The following is a 20,869-nucleotide window of genomic DNA, read 5'->3' on the forward strand; positions in this document are numbered from 1 at the left end:
CTTCTTCTGTTTTTTTTTTTCCCCCCCCGACATATTGTTGCATCATCATTGCGTAACCTGAGAAGTTGACACCAGCTTGACGCTTTCTCACTAACTGTAACTCCTGTTCATTAACAACGCATGAACCATGAGAGAATGACTGTACTTCCCATTACACAGTTTGTGTAGACATGGTAGTCTCGGGTCAGAAATGGATGCCCATGTACTCTCTCTCACTGACGAAACCGTGTCTTGGGCTTTTAGGGTCATCCCAGGCCTTCTGCTATGTTGTTTATTGTGTCTGTCCTCTGCATACAGATTCATTTTATTATTCAGCATTGAAATTAGCTTCAGTGACTGATTACGGATTCCCAATTAAAATGCTGATGACAGAATGCCTGAGCTCTCTGAGGTTAATCGTGTGTAGTTTATATTCCTGTGTTCTCTCCCTCTGGTAGATAATGCAGCCGAACCTTGCAGAGTGATTTATGTGTCATAGAAACATAATAATTAGCAGCCTCATTTCATGCAGCACTCATCAATATCTGTTGAGGTTAAAACACTTTGCAATATTTTTACCTAATGGATATTAGAGGTGACATGCAGTTATGGATTTTATGTGATTTGATCTCTGCCGCAGTCTTTTTACATTACATTTATTTGGTTGACGCTTCTATCCAAAATATGTGTTTTATCCAAAATATTTTTATGTATGCTTGCTTACTGTAGGCTTTTTGTAGTTTTGCTGGATTAATTCTGGGAAATGGATGTTATCTATCATCAATGCTGGGCTGAGCCAATAATGACATTTAGAAGCAATGGAGTCTTCAAACATAATATGTGAAATAAAATATAAGTGGGGACTGAAATGGGAAACCATATTGCACTAGCTGCTGTCTATTTCCCTCACTATTTATTTTATTTCTTGGCGCTTACCGAACGTGGCAGCCTCTTGCAGTTCCACATCTGTCTCCCTTGCTCTTTCAGGGAAGGTGAGGTGGCAGGACTTTGACCAGGACCTGTATGTGGGAGCGACCGTGGTGCGACCGGGGCAGGATCCCTATGCCCGCAACAAGTTCAACCAGGTGGAGAGCGACAAGCTTCGGATGGACCGCGGCGTTCCTGACACCAGAAACGACCAGTAAGTCTCTTCCACTCAGCGGCCGGTGAAATGCCCCCCTGTCCACTCCCCGTCCCTCCAGCAGTGGCTGTGGTCTGTCTGACACGAGGGCAGAAACGCTGGGCTTGAGAGCCGGCTGCTTCCTGCTCGTGGCTTTAGTTGACCGTTCCTGCCCTTGTCAAAGTGGTCCTCCTTCCCCTGCAGCATAATCTGTGTGCCATCCACGGGTCACTGTTTGCACATGATAACTCTTCCCGGATTTTGCCGGTTTATGCACTTTGTTGTGTAATGTTTATAATGTCTCTTGTTTCTGAAACTGATGGGAACTGCAGAGATCTGTTGTCTCCTCTCTGTAGTTCACCTTCGCATGAGTGGTGAAATGGGAAAAGACTGATGTGCCTTCTCAACCTTCACATACTGGTGTTACTACAACGCCAAGAGATGTGTGCCTGCATGTGCTAAGAATAAAGGCTGTGGACTTTCTATCCTTTCACTTTACTTTTTCATGTGGCTAATTACTACCTCAAGGAATCCGAAGTGGGAATCTGGCTGCGTCGTGTGACCACTGTGGCTCACGTCAGCTGATTAATCGCAGCCATGTTATTATTGGGGTGGCCTGTAGCGTAGTGGTTAAGGTACATGACTGGGACCTGCAAGGTCGGTGGTTCGATCCCCGGTGTAGCCACAATAAGATCTGCACCGCTGTTGGGCCCTTGAGCAAGGCCCTTAACCCTGCATTGCTCCAGGGGAAGATTGTCTCCTTAGTCTAATCAACTATACGTCACTCTGGATAAGAGCATCTGCCAAATGCCATTAATGTAATGTAATGCAATGTATTAGCAGGTACAGGCCTGTGCATATGCAAAAGAAGTGCCTTTTCTAGCTGAGGTCTGAAAGTTCCTGTTATCTGGAGCCAGCATGCAAGCATGTTGCTGACTTCCCTCTCCAATCTTAAACATGGCCTCTGTAGCCCTCGCCCTGCCTCTTGTTTAACCTTACCGAGCTTCACAAGAAATGTCACCAGCTTCAAGGCTGAAGTTTTCATCGGCCACAGGCCAGCCACATCACTGGATTTTTAACAATTTAACAAGTATGACAGTTCCTTTCATGTGCTTGAGATGTGGCTCCTCTTGGCTGCTTTACACGTATTTCCTTGGGGACAGAAGGCGGCAGGGAACAATAAGGGAACATGGAGTTCTGTTCACATTTAGAGCCACTGAAGGCATTGATTAGAGGCGTTTATGTGGTTAGTTTCATCTGGTGTTCCTGATATTTGTTCAGAGTGGACAGACCCAACGCGCTTGGGAGGGTGTTTAGATAACTGAAACAGAATTGAATATAAACACTGCTGCTATATTTCATTAACGTTATTGGTTATGTGCACCATTTGCTTTCACTGTTATCAAACATCTTATTTTCTGTGTGTACTGTATTCTCCCCTGCCATTTTTGCAAAATTAACTGGCATGTCACTCACCAGACTTTGGTAATAATTATCCATATAACCCAAAGCAGGATTAACTGAATGAATGGCTTGTATATAAGTATTTTACATTTCCAACAAATTCAGTCAGTGTTTTGATATGATGCTATCAGTCAGCAGGGAATAGTACCACTTTAGGGAATGGATTTTAATTATTGTCTTTGGAACAGTACAAAATAAATTAAACTAAATTAATATCCTGTCCAGAACAGAAACTTTGTTGAAAACTACTGGGAAGTGATAATGGGTTTTGTTCAGTCAAATGACAGATGGATAGCTCAACTGTGGCAGGTAACTACTGTTATGAAAAACCCCTCCATAATGTTGACAGGATAGCATCAGTGACCGTTTTTTTTAGGAAAGACGTCTCTCTCCCCTAAAGCCCAGTATGAAGGAAAGTCCGCTCATAATTTCACAGAAAATATGATCGTCTCTGCAAGGAGGCTGAGACTTGATTGTAGGTATATTGTCCAGTCGGACAATGACTCCAAACATAAATCAAAATCCACACAGAAATGGTGAAGTGAAAACAACATCCATGTTCTGCAATAGCCGTCATCCGACTTAAATCCCACGAAAAACCCGTAGTCTGAACTGAAGAGGGGGGTCCATAAGCGCAAACCCAAGGATATCAATGATTCTGAAAAGTTCTACAACTGTGTTCTCTAACTTTATCGCAAGTTATAGGAAAAGACTCTTGACTGTCATCTTTGCCAGGGGCGGTTGCACAAAGTATTAAACCAGGGGTGCCAATAATTGGGAAACCTGGTCAATGCATTCTTTATTTGAAAAACTCAAGACTTTGGTTGATTCAGTTGAATCATGTGTAAAGCACACTACGTAACACATTTTATGTCAATAACGGTATTATTTGTTCGTATTTTTTGTGCATATTTATCAATAATTCTGGAGCCCACTGTATATGGCCTGTGAATGAAACTTACAGACAGATTGTTATGGCTTTGGCATTTTCTTCTGCCATTCATCATTGATTTCACAATGTCCTATAAATAATGTGGATTCTCTTGGGCTTCAGCGTTCATGTCCGCTGTACGGTGTTTAATCCATGCTCGAGTCAGCGCAACAGATTCACACAGGGAAATCTGTCATGCTGAGGTAGTGTAGCTGACTTTATGTGGACAATTTGCTATGTTCATAGAATTCAGGGAGAGACCTTTAGTCACTGTTCTTGTGTTTTCTGTCTTTGACTTCAGGCCAGTCCATAGTTATGGGTCTTTTATGAAAGACTGCAGTTAAAAAGGCAACTAGCTTAAACTGAAGCTGGGCTTTCCTGGCAGTGAGATCTCAAATTGTTTTGGAAACATTTTAATCTGTTTTAATGTCCTGGGACTAGCGTGGTGGGGGTTTGGGATGGGCCTGGCATGCAAGGTGGAGGTTGGGTGGGGGTAACACATAATAAAAATATGAACGTGTCAGTGTTTTGCAAAGGTCTGATTTTTGGCATCGGACAAAGATTGGAAGTATTTTATGTTTAGTGCCCAACTTTTTGGAATTTGAAGTGACAAGCATAACACAGACTGCTGCTACCTTGACTGCCTTGCCCAATTGGTCAGTTATTATTTTTGGAAAGAGGCAATTGGCTATGGGAGATGGAAAGAGCCAACTGACTGTTAGAGTTGGACAGAGGCAAGTTGATTGGCTATGGGAGTTGGAAAGGCATCAATGGGTTAACATGCGTATAATGACCGAGCAGGAGGTCATTCTGCTTCTCCCTGGATGTCCTCCAACACAAACACTCATGTAGATATATTCCCCTCTGCTCTGAACGTCAACCTGTCCAGCCTCAATTTTAACCCTCTTTCAGCTTGCTTCTGGTTGCAGGCAGTGATGTTCCTTGGAAACAGAGTCTGACTTTCTCCATTCATTCCTTTCCTGTCAGTGCTCGGGGCCCCATCGGGTAGCCCTGACTAGCATCTTGTGCATTTTTCCTCCCAGCTCTGCTTTCGGCTGTCACTGTTATGCCAACAGCTGACACCTTTCCAGTGAAAGGTGCTCAGAGTGAGATATTTGCATAATGTGCATATATTTGAATACATTTGGCATGTCTTCTTCTGGAGTCAGCATGAGTAGTGAACCCAGAAATGTATTTTTCAGTTCTGTGACAAGCAGTAATTTCAAATGCTTTAAACCGAGAGATTTTTCTTGAGCCTGTGTAAACTCGCAACTGACAGCTGTAGCTCTTTAAGTGGGGAGGGGAGGAAGAAATCACTGTACCTCTATCATTTACCTGCTCCTGCAATCATATCAATGTTTATGTCCTTGTTCCGCTTTAGATGCACCCTTCATTTAAGAGACCGTCTTCTGATTTTTACAGCCATATATATTGGCAAAAGTTAGTACCAGCAGAAATTGAATTTAAATGGCATAACTTACATTTGTAGAGTGTAATGGAGTGTAATGTAGAGTGTAAATAACTTGTTGTGGGTTATCCAAAGCGATTTACAGTTGATTAGACTAAGCAGGGTACATTCTCCCCTGTAGCAATGCGGGGTTAAGGGCCTTGCTCCATGGCCGAACAGCTGTGGAGATCTATCTTACCGTGGATATACCAGGGCTTGAACCACTAACCTTCCGGGTCCCAGTCTTGTACCTTAGCCAATACACTACAGGCATACACTACCAGTCAGACATGTTGATGGCAGAGCCAACTGGCTACCATAAAGCCTGATGATAATACACCAGTGGTAACTCAATGGACATTTAAAAGAAAATAACACCCTCATACCAAGTGTCAAGTGTCAGAATTCCAGGACCGATGATGGAGAGCTGCTGATGAGAGAATTTGTTTTGTCAATAATATAACAATGCCAGCCAGAAAGTAAAACGGCTGCCATTTTGTCATATTTGACTACTTCTAACTTGGTGAGGCTAATTAGTAACCATAAGGAAGAATGCAATGAATTTCAGACTGATGTGCCAGATTTGATTGATTGACAGAATTTCTGAAATTATTTAATATTGCATCAGTGACACATTCACTGACAACATATGCCAAGTCTAGCATCATTTGGACTTTGAGTTCATGAGAAGCTGATTTTTGTTTTTTGTAATTCAAAATGCTGACCAAAAATTATTTGGTCCTCGTGGCAAAAATGTGTAAGAAGAAGTACCAATTATTGTTATAGTTTGATTATTGTAGGATGAATGACATGGTGGCGCTGTGGGTTTGACTTTGGAACCGAAATATAGCACCCCCAAATTGTCAACTCTTTTGTCCAGATTACATGTGGGAAAATTTAACCAGTTTCAGTAGGTTTCCCCTACTTTGCAGTGGGACCCTGCCACTAATTTCTGCCCATACATTTACTCTGGGTATGTTTAATTTGTCTATAAGAGGACGGATAAGCCAAGTGTGTGTGCTGCTATGGTAAATCTAGACTCCCACACTGCCCTTTCTGTGACCTTTTTATTAAGTTTCTACAGAGATGTCATTTGTTCACTCAGCATCTTGATTTCCTTCCACCAAAAGAATGTTCTCGGACCAGAATGTCTTCCAAAGTCCAAGAGGCAGAGGCAGCCTCATGCTCTGAAATTGAGCCAGAATGACTGACAAAGAGAGTCCCCAATCCCACAGAGCCTCATGCACAATAATGTCTGTGTTCGAATGCAGGAATGGGGCCTCCAATTATATATTAAAGGAAGAGTTATTCAGGAAGTTAAATGGGACAGCACAATACAAGTCAGTCTAAAATATGAATAGAAGCCCTCCAGAGTAACCAAAAAGATGAAGAGATGTCCTGGAGTGATCCTGGGGAAATAAATGAAATTGGAAAACATCTGGGAGAAGAATTCTGAATATAATGGACTGTAAAAACATAACAGGGAAGCCACTTGGAAGTGATGTTGCTGCCATTTTTTCAGCATGAACTTTATGAAGTGGGTATGAAGCAGTGTTCAAAAGAAAGCTCATCACCCTTACAGTGATTTAAATATGTTTTACAATGAATCGGTCTGTGATCGAAAGTAAACCTGAACTCTAAATGGTACAGAGTTAAAAATTTAACTTGCTATTTATTCATTTTTATACAAGGTCCCTTGTATAAAAGTTTGGGAATCCTGTTGGATTATTCTTTGTTACTTTTAAAAAAGATAATTACTGAGGCCCAGACCCAGGTGATTTACTTGTTAGGGCTTCAATGAGTCAGGTGAGTATAATTCCAGGGCGTGTCAACAACCAACAGTTGAGGATTTAAGAATGAAGATGGCTCTTTTCCACCAAGAAGGAGAAGGCTACCAAAACTCTCTCAATGTTTCAAATGACCTATTTCCACTGTCAGAAACATTATTAGAAAATGGAAGATAAATGGAACAGTTGAAATCAAGAAGGATTTCATATAGAATGGCCTGAGACCTGGTGAGAAATGCTCAGAAGAACCCATTCTAACACAGGTCTAGCTGTTCACAGAACAACAACACAACTTACTTTAAACTACATGACAGAGTTGCCAGAAAGAATGACCTCAACACAGAATTAAGCGTCTGAAGTATGCAAAAGAAAACATTGAGATGCCTGAAGCCTTTTGGACTGACGAAACCAAAATTGAACTTTTTGGCCACCACCAAAGAAGGTATGTTTGGAGAAAAAAGGCTAAAGCTTTTGAAGGTTGAAGGTTTTGGAATGGCCACCACAGGCCCCAGACATGAATATTATTAAAAATCTGTGGAGAGATCTGAAAAACATGCCATACATGCAAGGAGGCCGAAGAATATTTCTGAGCTAGAGGCTTTTATAGCTGCCTGAGAGGGAGTTGCAAAGTACTAACTGATAGGGTTCCCAAACTTTTGCACAGGGCCATATAAAAAAAAAAAGATTATTATACTGTAAAAAGTAATCTTGCTTTAAAATTTGAAGAAGTGTGTCATGTTTAATGTTGTACCACTTAGAGGTCAGGTTTGCTTCTGTTCGCTTCGATATGAATTGTAAAAGGCTTTTTGACCAGGGGTGCCCACATTTTGGCACACGACTGTATTTCATTGTGATGTAATGCATTACAAGCCCCACAAGCATTGCATGACCTCGCAAATGCAAAATGGTCAGGATGGAAATTCTTTGAAGTTATTTTCAAGGCTTTTTGCAAGTTAACTTCCATCATCATTTTTAACAAACCAACTTATCCAGTCGGCCAGGTGACTTGCTTACTTGCTTAGAGTCAGGAGTTACAGAATCATTTGCATCTCAAACATCTTCAAAATCCACATAACCCCTCCCTCTAGTCCACCCAGTCCCCTCTACTGCTGTTGGATAATATACACCGTTATTCCACTAAGTACAGAGTTCCCATTTTAAGCCTTTCATCCGTACATAAAAATAACTTTGAGGAACAGACAAAGGCATTTGGTTTATGTCATACTGTGACATTGAAGATGAGCACTTGAATGCTGTCCTGTATATTGAGTTTTGTCCGTCTTTGCACAGTCAAAGTCCGACCGGACCCCCACGGTGCATCGGCGCAGTTGTAACCGTCCCAGCTGGCCACATCACCCTGGAGACCTCTATCCCCAAATAACCCTCCATTTTGTTTCTGCTGTGGTCAGGAACCTGCCGTGGACCAAACCTCTATTAGTGCTTCAGCAAAACAACCCTTTCTCTCCTCAGAACATTGTGCATCCGAGTCCCGTCCAAGCACGTTACAGCCCCCTGCAGCTGTTTTTTAAGGCGCAAGCCCCAGATACCTGCGATCCCCACAGTGTCTGATTAAAAGCTTCTCACTTGTACACTAAAGGCTGCTTGTGCTGCGCAAGGGCTGCTTGCTCAGGGTTTTAAGGGCCATTAATTCATCCTCACATTTCTGGGCCCAGCACCTCTGTTCCTAGTTAAAGACCCACACCACATATGGTGCAGTGAAATAAACAGGATTATTACTGTGATTCATTGGATGCGATAGATTTTCCTGTCAGTTGCTGGGTACAAAGAGCTTAGTGTCTAGTAAATGCCACAAGGACAGGCATTTGTTTCCTGAGCCCTACAATCTGAACAGGCAGGGAGTCGTGTACGTTGAACCTGTTTGCAAGCAAACAAGGAAGATGTTATTATCACTGTTCTGGTTTTCTCCCTTCTGTAGTCGGCTGCATTTTGGTGCTGTGAAACTAAACCTCTTCACATCCTGTCCCTTTAAGTCTATAAAATCTTATCATTTCAGGCATCTCTGTTCACTTGCAAAATAAATACAGAAAAGGGGGCCACATTCATTTTCCCTAAAATGATTGATGTTAAGGTCATCATATTATAATTAAGCTCACAGTGTACAGACTAACGTTTGTTTGATGCATCCGGTGTGAGTGGGTAGTATTAGAAGTAGTTGTCTGTTTGGCCACACCTAACACCATCATTGTAATTAACTATGAGGACACACCTGACACCATCATTGTAATCGGTATGTTTCGGAAGCCATTTCATACACTTTTCTTTTCTAGTATACCTGCCTGAAATTAAGAAGGTGTGGATAATCCTATTGAATTATATAATCGAAAAAATATCTGGGCCATTGGCATGTAAAAGAGGACAGTTGTCTGCACAGATGCATTGTGGGAACACCCAAAGATAAACACAGTGGCTTCCTTGTTCCTGCCTTGGACAATGGTTCCTATGTGTCGATTACACTTTGCTTTATGGTTATTTGAAAATTTACTACAGATCTAGTTAATGCACTGCATTTGAAAGAGAAGAAATGGGATTTCTCTATTGTGTCTAATATAGCCACCTTCTAAAAGGAGCCTTTGTTAACCTATTGTATTACTCACATGGAGATTTGATATCCATATTGGTTTTGGGTCATTCCGGGGGAAAATGGACCCTTTTTAACCTTGACCTCTCAGATCTTTCTGATATTTGACACCCATAATGTAACCTTGGAGCAATGACAATTGGTAAAAATTGGAGAAAGAACCACAGACCACTATTAAGAAAATTAGGGTCAGTGTCCATTTTCACTCCACCTTCACTCCACCTTTGGCCTACCTACCTCTACTTAGCTACTGTTTGATGACCATAAATGTTAAGGACAATATCTTGGTCTTAATCAAAGGCTTGCCCTAAAACATGGGTCATATTTTTTTACTCAATTGTTTGTGTTAAGAATTAAAATGATCTAAAAACAACTTTTTGAATGTTGCTCAATTTTTTATATGTTTTTATAGGCAGTCTAATATATTCACATACAAATCTCCAGAATGGGATGTCTTGTACATTTTGTTTTACAGCTCTATTACAAGAGGTGATTAACTGGTTAAAGCAGGAGTAACAGCTCCGGTTCTGGTTTTTGTTGCAAACAATTACCTTAGTTTCTGTTTTCTGACAGCTCTATAAACACTGTTGCTTTACTCCTGTACTTGAGCACAGTTAAATCTTTAGAATATATTTGCAGTTTGTGGCTGTAGCCGGTGCTTTTACAAATGCCCGATCAAGAGGTAATTAAATAATTCTGTGCCACAGTTGGCCAAAAATCGTGAAATGGTTGTCAAACTGTTGGTCTCAAAAGTAGAGGTAGGTAGGCCAAAAGTAGAGTAAAAATGGACACTTTGTCTTTCATTTTTTATGTTTTTTTGTCCGAGTGTGTGTAGGTAAGGGTAAAGGTTGGAGTGTTATGCTTCAGTGATGCATTAGCCTGCATTTGTGACATGCACACCACTAGAGCTCCGTCAATGCCACTAGTGTTTGCCTCTCCCAGATCACTTTAAAAGACAGGGACACACTCATTTCCCAGAATGCCCCACATTGTGAACATAAGGAATTGCATTTTGAAGGTAAGCGTTTGACCCTTCTGCAGGAGAAAATAGCAGTTCTGTTCTTATGGTGAAGTTATAAGGTACATTTATTAATTTGTATTACTTATATTTAAGTATAGAACTCTGTTTAATTCTGTCCCCCATAACTGCTCTGTCACTGGAATACCAGGTCATATGATATAGTGCTAATAATATAGGAGCTTATGACTCCTGTAGGACCAGAATGCGGTGATTGTATTCGCTCTGTGCCACCCACTGTGCTCTGAGTGAATGCTGTGCTTGTGTGCTGTGCAGTTTGCCAAACTGGCAGGCTATGTGTTCGTGAAACCAGCAGGCTGCACATTTCTAACCACTAGGTTGTGCATTTGTGAAACCACCAGGCTGCGCATTTGCGAAACCAGCGGGCTACACATTGGTGAAACACACCGGCCTTTGTCTGAATTCATCTCACCGGAAGAACTGATCAGAAAGCGCCACACATCACCGCTGAGTAATTACAATCTCTGTCTCATTCAGCTGCCGACACAAGCAGTGGAGGACAGACCTGCCGGCCGCCAGCGTGGTCATTACCTTCCACAACGAGGCTCGATCCGCCCTTCTGCGCACTGTGGTCAGGTGAGACCCTCACCAGCGCACCACAGAACATACTTACAGTCACTGTGATGTAGTCGCATACACATGAGCGTGCGCTGTCAGTCACTGTGATGTAGTCACATACACATGAGTGTGCGCTGTCAGTCACTGTGATGTAGTCACATACACATGAGTGTGCGCTGTCAGTCACTGTGATGTAGTCACATACACACCAGCGTGCGCTGTCAGTCACTGTGATGTCGTCACATACACAGCAGCGTGCGCTGTCAGTCACTGTGATGTAGTCACATACATATGAGTGTGTGCTGTCAGTCACTGTGATGTAGTCACATGCACACCAGCGTGTGCTGTCAGTCACTGTGATGTAGTCACATACACACCAGCGTGCACTGTCAGTCACTGTGATGTCGTCACATACACAGCAGCGTGCGCTGTCAGTCACTGTGATGTAGTCACATACATATGAGTGTGTGCTGTCAGTCACTGTGATGTAGTCACATGCACACCAGCGTGTGCTGTCAGTCACTGTGATGTAGTCACATACACACCAGCGTGCGCTGTCAGTCACTGTGATGTAGTCACATACACATGAGTGTGCGCTGTCAGTCACTGTGATGTAGTCACATACACACCAGCGTGCGCTGTCAGTCACTGTGATGTAGTCACATACACATGAGTGTGCGCTGTCAGTCACTGTGATGTAGTCACATACACACCAGCGTGCGCTGTCAGTCACTGTGATGTAGTCACATACACATGAGTGTGCGCTGTCAGTCACTGATGTAGTCACATACACACCAGCGTGCGCTGTCAGTCACTGTGATGTAGTCACATACACATGAGTGTGCGCTGTCAGTCACTGTGATGTAGTCACATACACATGAGTGTGCGCTGTCAGTCACTGTGATGTAGTCACATACACACCAGCGTGCGCTGTCAGTCACTGTGATGTAGTCACATACACACCAGCGTGCGCTGTCAGTCACTGTGATGTAGTCACATACACATGAGTGTGTGCTGTCAGTCACTGATGTAGTCACATACACACCAGCGTGCACTGTCAGTCACTGTGATGTAGTCACATACACACCAGCGTGCACTGTCAGTCACTGTGATGTAGTCACATACACATGAGTGTGCGCTGTCAGTCACTGTCGGGTAACCCTCTTGTTTTTATAGTGTCCTGAAGAAGAGCCCACCCCACCTGGTCAAAGAGATTATCCTGGTGGACGATTACAGTGACAACTGTAAGTGTTGTATAATGTACTGTATATCCCTGTGCCCATTAGTGTCAGCCTGTCTCTGACTGAAGCTCACACACAGTACCCTACTGGGGTCTGGCTCCTTTCTCTTCCTTCTGCTTCTCTTAGTTCACTGCCTTCAACTATAAACATGTCCACTACTCCCCTGCATATAGCGTAATAATATATTATTATTTACAATATATTAATAATAGTAGGTCTTCCGCACATAGCATTACTCACACATGCACTCACACACACGGCATTCATCTCGGACAGGTCATTAATCGCACACATTCTCAGACCATGTACATTCACTCAAACGGATTCTGGGTTCTACCTCACAGGCCGAATAGCCTGGGCCCCTTGGTGTAGCTCCTGTGGATTTCTGTCCACTGCAATTCTGTATCTTTTATTACTAACTGCAAGGCCCAATGACGATGGAACAACTCAATGAAGCTCCACCGCCAGCTCGTCCCAGACTGCATGCTGTTCTGGTTACTGGGGCCTGTTTAACCCATTGAAGTGTATTCTGTAACATTCTGGAATGTTTTATTTTACATTTTTTATTCCACGTCTGTGTTCTTGAACTTAATTGCTTTCTATTACCAGTAGCGATTGTTATTTCAACTTTAGAAGGTTTTTACCTGCGCATTCTTGCTGAGTTCTACAACACTGAAAGAAAATCCTAAAAACCTACTCTTTAAAGGGTTAATGCAACAGAGGAAAATAAGGATGTCCATGGGCTGTATTTAGAGCATTCAGTGAGTGTTTCTTTCCCCAGCGAAATCTGATTACAGCACTCTGCTTTGTGTTTCCAGCTGAAGATGGCTCTCTATTAGGCAAAATCGAGAAGGTACGAGTTCTTCGGAATGATCGTCGAGAAGGTGAGTGTGCTGATTTTTACAGAAGCTTTAATTATGTTAATAAAACTAAACTTGTGGCTTATATAGCATACAGTTTAGTATATATTTCACTGTTACCAGAAATGTCTGCTGACACAGCCATATAATTGGTTGGGACATTTATTAAGTGAATTTGGGAAGCAAATGAAATTCAGCAATAAAATACTGAATATAATGTTTACGGTTTGCAGCTGGAAATTTAGCTGAATTAATCTTGTGCTTTAAATATGCAAGATCATATCAGGGCTTAAACAGCTCATTTACCCACATGAGGCTCAGTGGTGCAGACACTAAGACGGCGGTCCCTCTCCCGCAGGTCTGATGCGGTCCCGGGTTCGAGGGGCGGACGCAGCCACGGCCGGCGTGCTGACCTTCCTGGACAGCCACTGCGAGTGCAACGAGCACTGGCTGGAGCCACTGCTGGAGCGGGTGGCGGAGGTCAGCCCCGTGCACCCGCCGCTTCCTGTGCGAGCTCCGCCCCTTCCTGTGCACCGCGTGAACTCCTGTCCGACAGCCCGAGAGACTCGACCTCCATTTTACAGACGTTCACCGCGACAACATCCCACACTTTTTATAGCGTTGCCTGTGAACGTCAGGGCTCTGCCCTGCGGCTCACATTGTCCATGCGGGTCTGCCCCCCTGCACACAGGCATATGGGTGATTGGGTGATGTAGTTCCTGGCAGAGCACTCTGTGTAAACTCAGTTATCCCAGAAGCTCCAGCCCCTTCCACAGACGGCTCAGTCACCGTTTTTTTCACAGCTTCATCGGAGGAGTTTTACATTTGCTGTGAACTTATAATGTTATGCAATCCACTGATTATGCCACTGACTGCCCTTGCTGTGAGAAATCCAATAGTGCTTACGCTGAATAATCCCTCTTTAAACTCCAGAGTTGGAAAAATAGATTGTTGGCCTTCTGTCTGTTTAGATGTAATTATATTTCCTCATTGCCCTTAGCGGTAATTCTGGCTGATATTGAGCTGTTATTCAGGCAGTTCTTTCCCCAGGACAAACATGCGCCACTGCGAGAGTCCTGAAACAGTGCCTTCTCTGTGTGCGTGTCTGTGGTGGCACTGGCCTGGCTCATGTCTCTGATTCATCTCTCAGGATAAAAGTCGTGTTGTGTCTCCCATCATTGATGTCATCAACATGGACAACTTCCAGTATGTGGGTGCGTCAGCTGACCTCAAAGGAGGTAAGACCCCCCCCTCCCCCTCTCTTTGCACTGTTTTAGCCCTGCTCTCCGCACTCGCAAATCAAACAAACTCCCAAATTCCTGAGTGAGCCTGTGTGAGCGTGTTTGTGCCTGTGTGCGTGTGTCTGTGTATCTGTGTTTGTGTGTGAGTGTGTGTGTCTGTGTGTGTGCGTGTGTGAGTGTGTTTGTGTGCCTGCGTGAGCGTGTCTGTGCCTGTGTGCATGTCTATGTGTGTGTGTGTGAGTGTGTGAGTGTGTGAGTGTGTGAGTGTGTGAGTGTGTGAGTGTGTGAGTGAGAGAGTGAGAGAGTGAGAGAGTGAGAGAGTGAGAGAGTGAGAGAGTGAGAGAGTGAGAGAGTGAGAGAGTGAGAGAGTGAGAGAGTGAGAGAGATCAGGCAGAAATGAGAAGGCCTTTTGTGCTGTTTAATTGATTGTCCCGGGGATTGTGGCTGACGCAGTGAACTGGAAAGGCTGCTGGTTGTGGACGCTGTCTGACCTGCTGCTGCTCTGTGGGGCGGTGAGGGCCGTGCACATGAATCCCAGCTGATAAGCACAGCAGGGCTCCCTGTCTGACAGCAGGGCAGCACTGTGTGCTGGGGTTACTGGTGTTAAAGTGGCCCCGTTTCATCCGTTAGATTCCTCTGAGAAAATGTGTGATGGGAAATTCCACCCTGTGGTGTGATGTTGTCCGTGTTCTCCCCAGAGTTCAGGGTGTGTTCAGGATCAGACCCAGCGCCGGCCTGTGCTCAGTCAACTCCCTGAACCCACTCCACTTCAGACAGACATGTGGCTAATACACATGCCAATAGCCAAGCAAACGTAAAGGTGCTTAATGACTGGTGCCAAATATAATGACAACTCCGATCAGATAACAGGGTTTAAGGCATCAGCATGTCTTAGTTTCATTGACTTGTTCATAGGATTTGGATTTAGTTTTTGTTAATTAGGCTGCTTTGAAAGTCTCAAGGAAACCATTTTCCTGTTGGAGCTGTGCACCTATGGATTGTAAAACCTTTCCCTGCAGGTTTCGACTGGAATTTGGTGTTCAAGTGGGACTACATGACAGTAGAACAGAGACGGGCCCGACAAAGCAACCCCATCGCTCCCATAAAGTACGTATTCACCTCTCTCATAAAGTACCTATCCACACCTCTCTCATAAAGTACCTATCCACACCTCTCTCATAAAGTCCATATGCACACCTCTCTCATAAAGTACCTATCCACACCTCTCTCATAAAGTACCTATCCACACCTCTCTCATAAAGTCCATATCCACACCTCTCTCATAAAGTACATATCCACACCTCTCTCATAAAGTACCTATCCACACCTCTCTCATAAAGTACCTATCCACACCTCTCTCATAAAGTACCTATCCACACCTCTCCCATAAAGTACGTATTCACCTCTCTCATAAAGTACCTATCCACACCTCTCTCATAAAGTACCGATCCACACCTCTCTCATAAAGTACCTATCCACACCTCTCTCATAAAGTACCTATCCACACCTCTCTCATAAAGTACATATCTACACCTCTCTCCCATGAAGTTTGCAACCACACCTCTCTCATAAAGCACCTATCAACACCTCTCTCATAAAGTACCTATCCACGCCTCTCTCATAAAGTACCTATCCACACCTCTCTCATAAAGTACGTATCCACGCCTCTCTCATAAAGTACATATGCACTCCTCTCTCATGAAGTACGTATCCACGCCTCTCTCATAAAGTACATATGCACTCCTCTCTCATGAAGTACGTATCCACGCCTCTCTCATAAAGTACCTATGAACTCCTCTCTCTGCCTGATACACGACCCACTCATAGGCCCACATTCACGGCAGCGAGTCCGAGTGGAGCCTGATGTGGCTGAGGGTGTAGACTCCACCTGGCTGTGAGTTGCTGTAGTAAAATGCCACCTCACTGGTCGGGCCTGCTCCTCCCTTCTGCTCTAAAGTCTCTGCCAGTTCTCCCAATCTCCTCCTTCATTTCACTTCTATTCTTCTGCTGCCCGAGTGCAGAGATTAAATTCGACTGGAGTAACGTGATTACTGGCAGGCAGCACCAGATCAGAACTAAGACGTGTATTAACTCCAATCCCCCCACCGTAATAACATATTGAAAAGGGATTAACTTCAGCAGCTCTTCCTGTAATCTACTGCTTTTATATTTTATTCTAAAATGGCTGCTGTCAAGGTGCTCGCAGCGGTGCTGACTGGCCTGCAGTCCCAGAGGGAAGCGCAGTGTTATCCACAACTGCAGCTGTGCAGGGAGGGAGCCTTCGTTTTATACCGGACCTGCATTTTATGAGTTACATTTAGCAGGCTGTCTTATCCAGAGCGACTTACACATAGTCTCTACATACAATCCACGTATATATTTACTGCAACACCTCTGGTTAAGTATGCTGCTCAAGGGTACAACAGCAGTGCCTAACCTGGGAATTGAGCCTGAGAACTAGCAGTTACAGGCCCAGTCCCCTAACCCTAAGCACACTGCACTGCCAATTTGCACCCCCCTGTGGTCAGTCAGGCACACTGCCAGGACAAGCTGTATTTCAAGGGTTGTTGACTTTCAGTGGAGAACTGCAGAGCAGCGGCTGACAGTGTGTGCTTCAGAGGAGAGTGCATGCTTGTCTGCTTATGAATGTAACTGTAGCAAATGTGGGACAAATGGTAAAATGTAAGAAAATATTATTTTAAAAATTAATAATTTTTTCCATGTTAATGTTTTTTTCATATATGTATGAATGTAGACATCCAAGTGAATATCCCTCATGGAGATGACGGAGGTTGGAGATTGAAATGAAATTGAGCTGGAAAATAATTTATGAAGCGTGATCTCATCGGATACTATAGAGATATGTTGGTTCAGTCTGAAGTGAAATTTGATGACATGAGGCTACAGGGGCACAGGGGACAGTGTATGGTGTGGCTCACCTGCTCTCCTCTGCCCTCAGGACACCCATGATTGCGGGAGGCCTCTTCGTCATGGACAAGGACAATTTCGAAAAGCTGGGAAAATATGACATGATGATGGATGTCTGGGGGGGAGAAAATTTAGGTGAGCAAAATAATCTTTTCCATATTAAGAATTATAGACTGCTGCAGTGCTTGCAGTGTGGAAGGACCTGAAGAACTACAGGACAGAAAGGAATAACCCCAACTTGCATGTTTGTTGGGTCATACAAATGTGGCCATAGCTGTTGTAATATAAGTGTATGTGTGTACGCAGAGATCTCATTCCGGGTCTGGCAGTGTGGAGGGAGTCTGGAGATTATCCCCTGTAGCAGGGTGGGGCATGTTTTCCGAAAACAGCACCCCTACACCTTCCCAGGGGGCAGCGGCACTGTCTTCGCCAGGTAAAATTCTCCTCTCCAACATCTACATACTCTACCAGCCCTAATGCCACCTACATACTCTACAAGCTTCACACTGCCTACACTTCCAACTCGATCTCTAAGGACATTGCATTACATTCATTAAGCAGATGCTCTTGTCCAGAGCCCTTTACAATGCAAGAGAACATGAGGACATCCAGTTGTGTGGCAGGGTGCCTCTGAGGAGCTGTTGCTCATGGGGAGAGCAGACCTGTCTGGCCTCGGCGGCCATGATGAAGCTGGATGTGTGCAGGATTCAACAGACTCTGCAGTTATCCACTGCTACCATCTGGTGGCTTCACACTGCTACTGCTTCTCATGTTCTGACACTTGTATCTCTCTCTCTTTCGATCTCACTCTCTCTCAGAAGTAAGATGGTTTTTAGGGGAACTGGCATGAACATTGTGTAGTGGCTTTGATTGTTGCACTTTACTGAGATGCTAAATGGCTTGTGACATATGTGTTCCACACCTGTGATTGCTGTAGCACTTGTTCTGTGTGTAATTGCAAGTGTATGTGTGTGTGTGTGTGTGTGTGTGTGTGTGTGTGTGTGTGTGTGTGTGTGTGTGTGTGTGTGTGTGTGTGTGTGTGCGTGCGTGCGTGCGTGTGTGTGTGCAGGAACACGCGCCGCGCTGCGGAGGTTTGGATGGACGAGTATAAGAACTTCTACTACGCTGCTGTCCCCTCGGCCCGAAACGTCCCCTATGGCAAGTAGGTGTCACCCCCACACGTGCAGCCCTCATGTCACCCTTCCACACACCTGTGCACCACCCCTCATAAGCTCAGCTGCGACCACATTACCTTCCAGAACGTTCCCTTTTCCCACAGGCCCTGTGAGTAGTGTGCAAGGTCGTTCCTTGGGGCCAATCAAAATGCTAGTTTTGCTTTCCTTTTGAATTCCTGCAAATATGCAGCATTACGAGAGGGAAACTACAACCAAACTGTTTATTCCCTGCTCTACAAATCTCACAATCTTTCCTTTAGCCAAATTTGGCCAAGCAAAACCCGTCAGATGGGTGGAGACCAGGCCATACTGGGACACAGCAGGACTCAGGCCTGTTAAAGCATGCCGGTTCAGCGCTGTAAGCCTACAGCCTGAGGCTGTGCATACCTAACCCAGTGATATGAATGACCTCTGACCCTCACTTCCGAGTTGAACCACATAGTTACGAATTCACCATGCCCACATGCTGCGGGAGATCTTCTGCAGTCGGCTCTGAGCTCTGGGTACAGAGAATCTTCTGTAGGATATTTCCCTTGTGTGTTCACTGAACCACTTACAAAAATAGGTGCATTGCCCCAGGGCTTCTGTGTCCCTTTTTAGTTTTTTAGTGAGAAGATGAAATTGGATGGGAATGATCATATTACTTGTGCTGTATCAGGCATGACGTGTGTGAGATTAGGTGTGCTCCTGCAATTGCCCTTGACCAAGGCACTGACCTCAGAACTGGAATTGGTCCCTGGGCTACACTGGCTGCCCACTGCTCTTAAGTAACTAGGATGGGTCAAATGTAGAGGACGAATTACCCCACGGGGTTCAATAGAGTATATCTTATCAGTCACTCTTCACGAACACTCCTCAACATATAAACCTCAGCTTCTTCCTTTAATTTTCACACCCCATCTGTTCCAGTGACACTTGTGCATGATTCATCGTTTTTTAGAAACACCCCTCAGTTTTTTTCACGTCCTTCTTTAGTGAAATGCCCTCTTAGAGTGTACAGTTTTTACACCAGTGGAAGGAACGTGTGCTCATGAATTGTTCCAGTCTATCTTAGTTTCACAGTTGTAGTGACCATACGTAAATGGTCACTTTAGACAGTATGAGCCATAAGATAAATCAAGCACACAGATTTTTGATTGGTGCATTTAAAAGGGGCACATTTTGATTGGTGCGTTTTGCTCTGTGACCGTCAGCGTTCAGAGCCGCCTGGAGATGAAAAAGAATCTGGCCTGCAAACCTTTCAAGTGGTACCTGGATAACGTCTACCCCGAGCTCAGGTAAGAACGGGCTCCTTCCTTCATTAATATGTGGGTCGTGTGACCAGTTAGACTCCTGGTCCTTTTAGGGTGAAGGTGTGGTCATCACGGTTTAGTCTGGACAGGTACTGTCCCCAAGTGCCTTCCGAAGGTGTGGCCACGTTCCTCACCCACCTGACAGAGCTGCAGCAGTTCCTCTCCTCCCTTGTGATCACCCTTTCGTATCCCACAGGGTCCCGGACCACCAGGACATCGCCTTTGGTGCGCTGCAGCAGGGGGCCAACTGTTTAGACACGCTGGGACACTTTGCCGACGGGGTAGTGGGGGTGTACGAGTGCCACAACGCCGGGGGCAACCAGGTACCTTTCCGAGCTCAGGTACTGTACGGCTTAGTTTCTATGGTCTGAGGTGTGCACCTGGGCGATAACTGTGGCAACTGCACACCTGGGCGATGGCCATAGCGACGACACACCTGGTCATCATGGGACACACACTCTGGCTCGTTTGGGCACGGTGAACTAGCCTTGTGTGTGCGCGTTACCAAAGCGTGTTAAACAGAGTCATCGGCATCTCAGCCTGCTGCTGGACACTGGCTACAGAACACACCCTAATTCCCAAATTAGGCATGTCTGTGCGTCTCTGGGTAGGTGAGAACTCACTCTGGGTGTTGACAGGCGAGGGGAATGCCTGTGATGTTTGTGCCCACCAGTAGCGTCAGAAGTGTGCTCATTGCATTGCTGGTTCTGTCCCTCGTAGGAGTGGGCTCTAACCAAGGATAAGTCGGTGAAGCATATGGACCTGTGCCTGACCGTGGTGGACCGGGTCGCTGCCTCTCTGATCAAACTCCAGGGCTGCAGGGACAACGACAGCAGACAGGTGAGTGATCCAGGATCACAGCTCTCGCCTGAAGCCCTGCCAGTGGAACTGTGTCAGACTGAGGGCTGAAATCTGCAGAAAGGGATAAAAGATCCTGCATCCCTTCATTTGTCTGTCTCTCAGAGAAACCCTGAAGAAAAACAGCGGCAAGCGCTTTGAGTGTTTCTGTTTCTCTACTGTAACTTTCCTCCTGGGACGGTGGAACTGGGATGTTAAATCACTTCAAGTGTTTGATTTTCAAAACTGGGTGCAACACAAAATTAGTCTCTGAGATAGTGTGAGTAGATGGAGAAAACATTATGGCTTTTTATCTTCTACTTTTGTAAAATTGTCAGAGGGGAGAAAAGATTTACCATAACAAAAAATAA

The 20,869-nt window shown here is 44.6% G+C and overlaps 1 protein-coding gene across 2 annotated transcripts in view; it reads left to right on the forward strand.

The window, feature by feature from the left end:
- The window catches only part of galnt2 (UDP-N-acetyl-alpha-D-galactosamine:polypeptide N-acetylgalactosaminyltransferase 2), a 52,285-nt gene that overhangs the window by 28,381 nt on the left and 3,035 nt on the right, over nucleotides 1-20,869 (forward strand). Inside the window, exons 3-15 of one of the 2 annotated variants that reach the window (XM_061228187.1) lie at nucleotides 967-1,120; nucleotides 10,844-10,942; nucleotides 12,101-12,168; nucleotides 12,984-13,049; nucleotides 13,384-13,505; nucleotides 14,176-14,263; nucleotides 15,286-15,373; nucleotides 17,226-17,329; nucleotides 17,501-17,627; nucleotides 18,264-18,356; nucleotides 19,563-19,646; nucleotides 19,858-20,002; nucleotides 20,382-20,501. In XM_061228187.1, the coding sequence (XP_061084171.1) occupies nucleotides 967-1,120; nucleotides 10,844-10,942; nucleotides 12,101-12,168; nucleotides 12,984-13,049; nucleotides 13,384-13,505; nucleotides 14,176-14,263; nucleotides 15,286-15,373; nucleotides 17,226-17,329; nucleotides 17,501-17,627; nucleotides 18,264-18,356; nucleotides 19,563-19,646; nucleotides 19,858-20,002; nucleotides 20,382-20,501 (1,358 nt within the window). The remainder of the gene's footprint in view (nucleotides 1-966; nucleotides 1,121-10,843; nucleotides 10,943-12,100; nucleotides 12,169-12,983; nucleotides 13,050-13,383; nucleotides 13,506-14,175; nucleotides 14,264-15,285; nucleotides 15,374-17,225; nucleotides 17,330-17,500; nucleotides 17,628-18,263; nucleotides 18,357-19,562; nucleotides 19,647-19,857; nucleotides 20,003-20,381; nucleotides 20,502-20,869) is intronic. The other variant, XM_061228188.1, reaches the window with a different exon arrangement.

The sequence above is a fragment of the Conger conger genome, chromosome 18 (assembly GCF_963514075.1).
Source record: "Conger conger chromosome 18, fConCon1.1, whole genome shotgun sequence".
NCBI classification, from domain to species: Eukaryota; Metazoa; Chordata; class Actinopteri; order Anguilliformes; family Congridae; genus Conger; species Conger conger.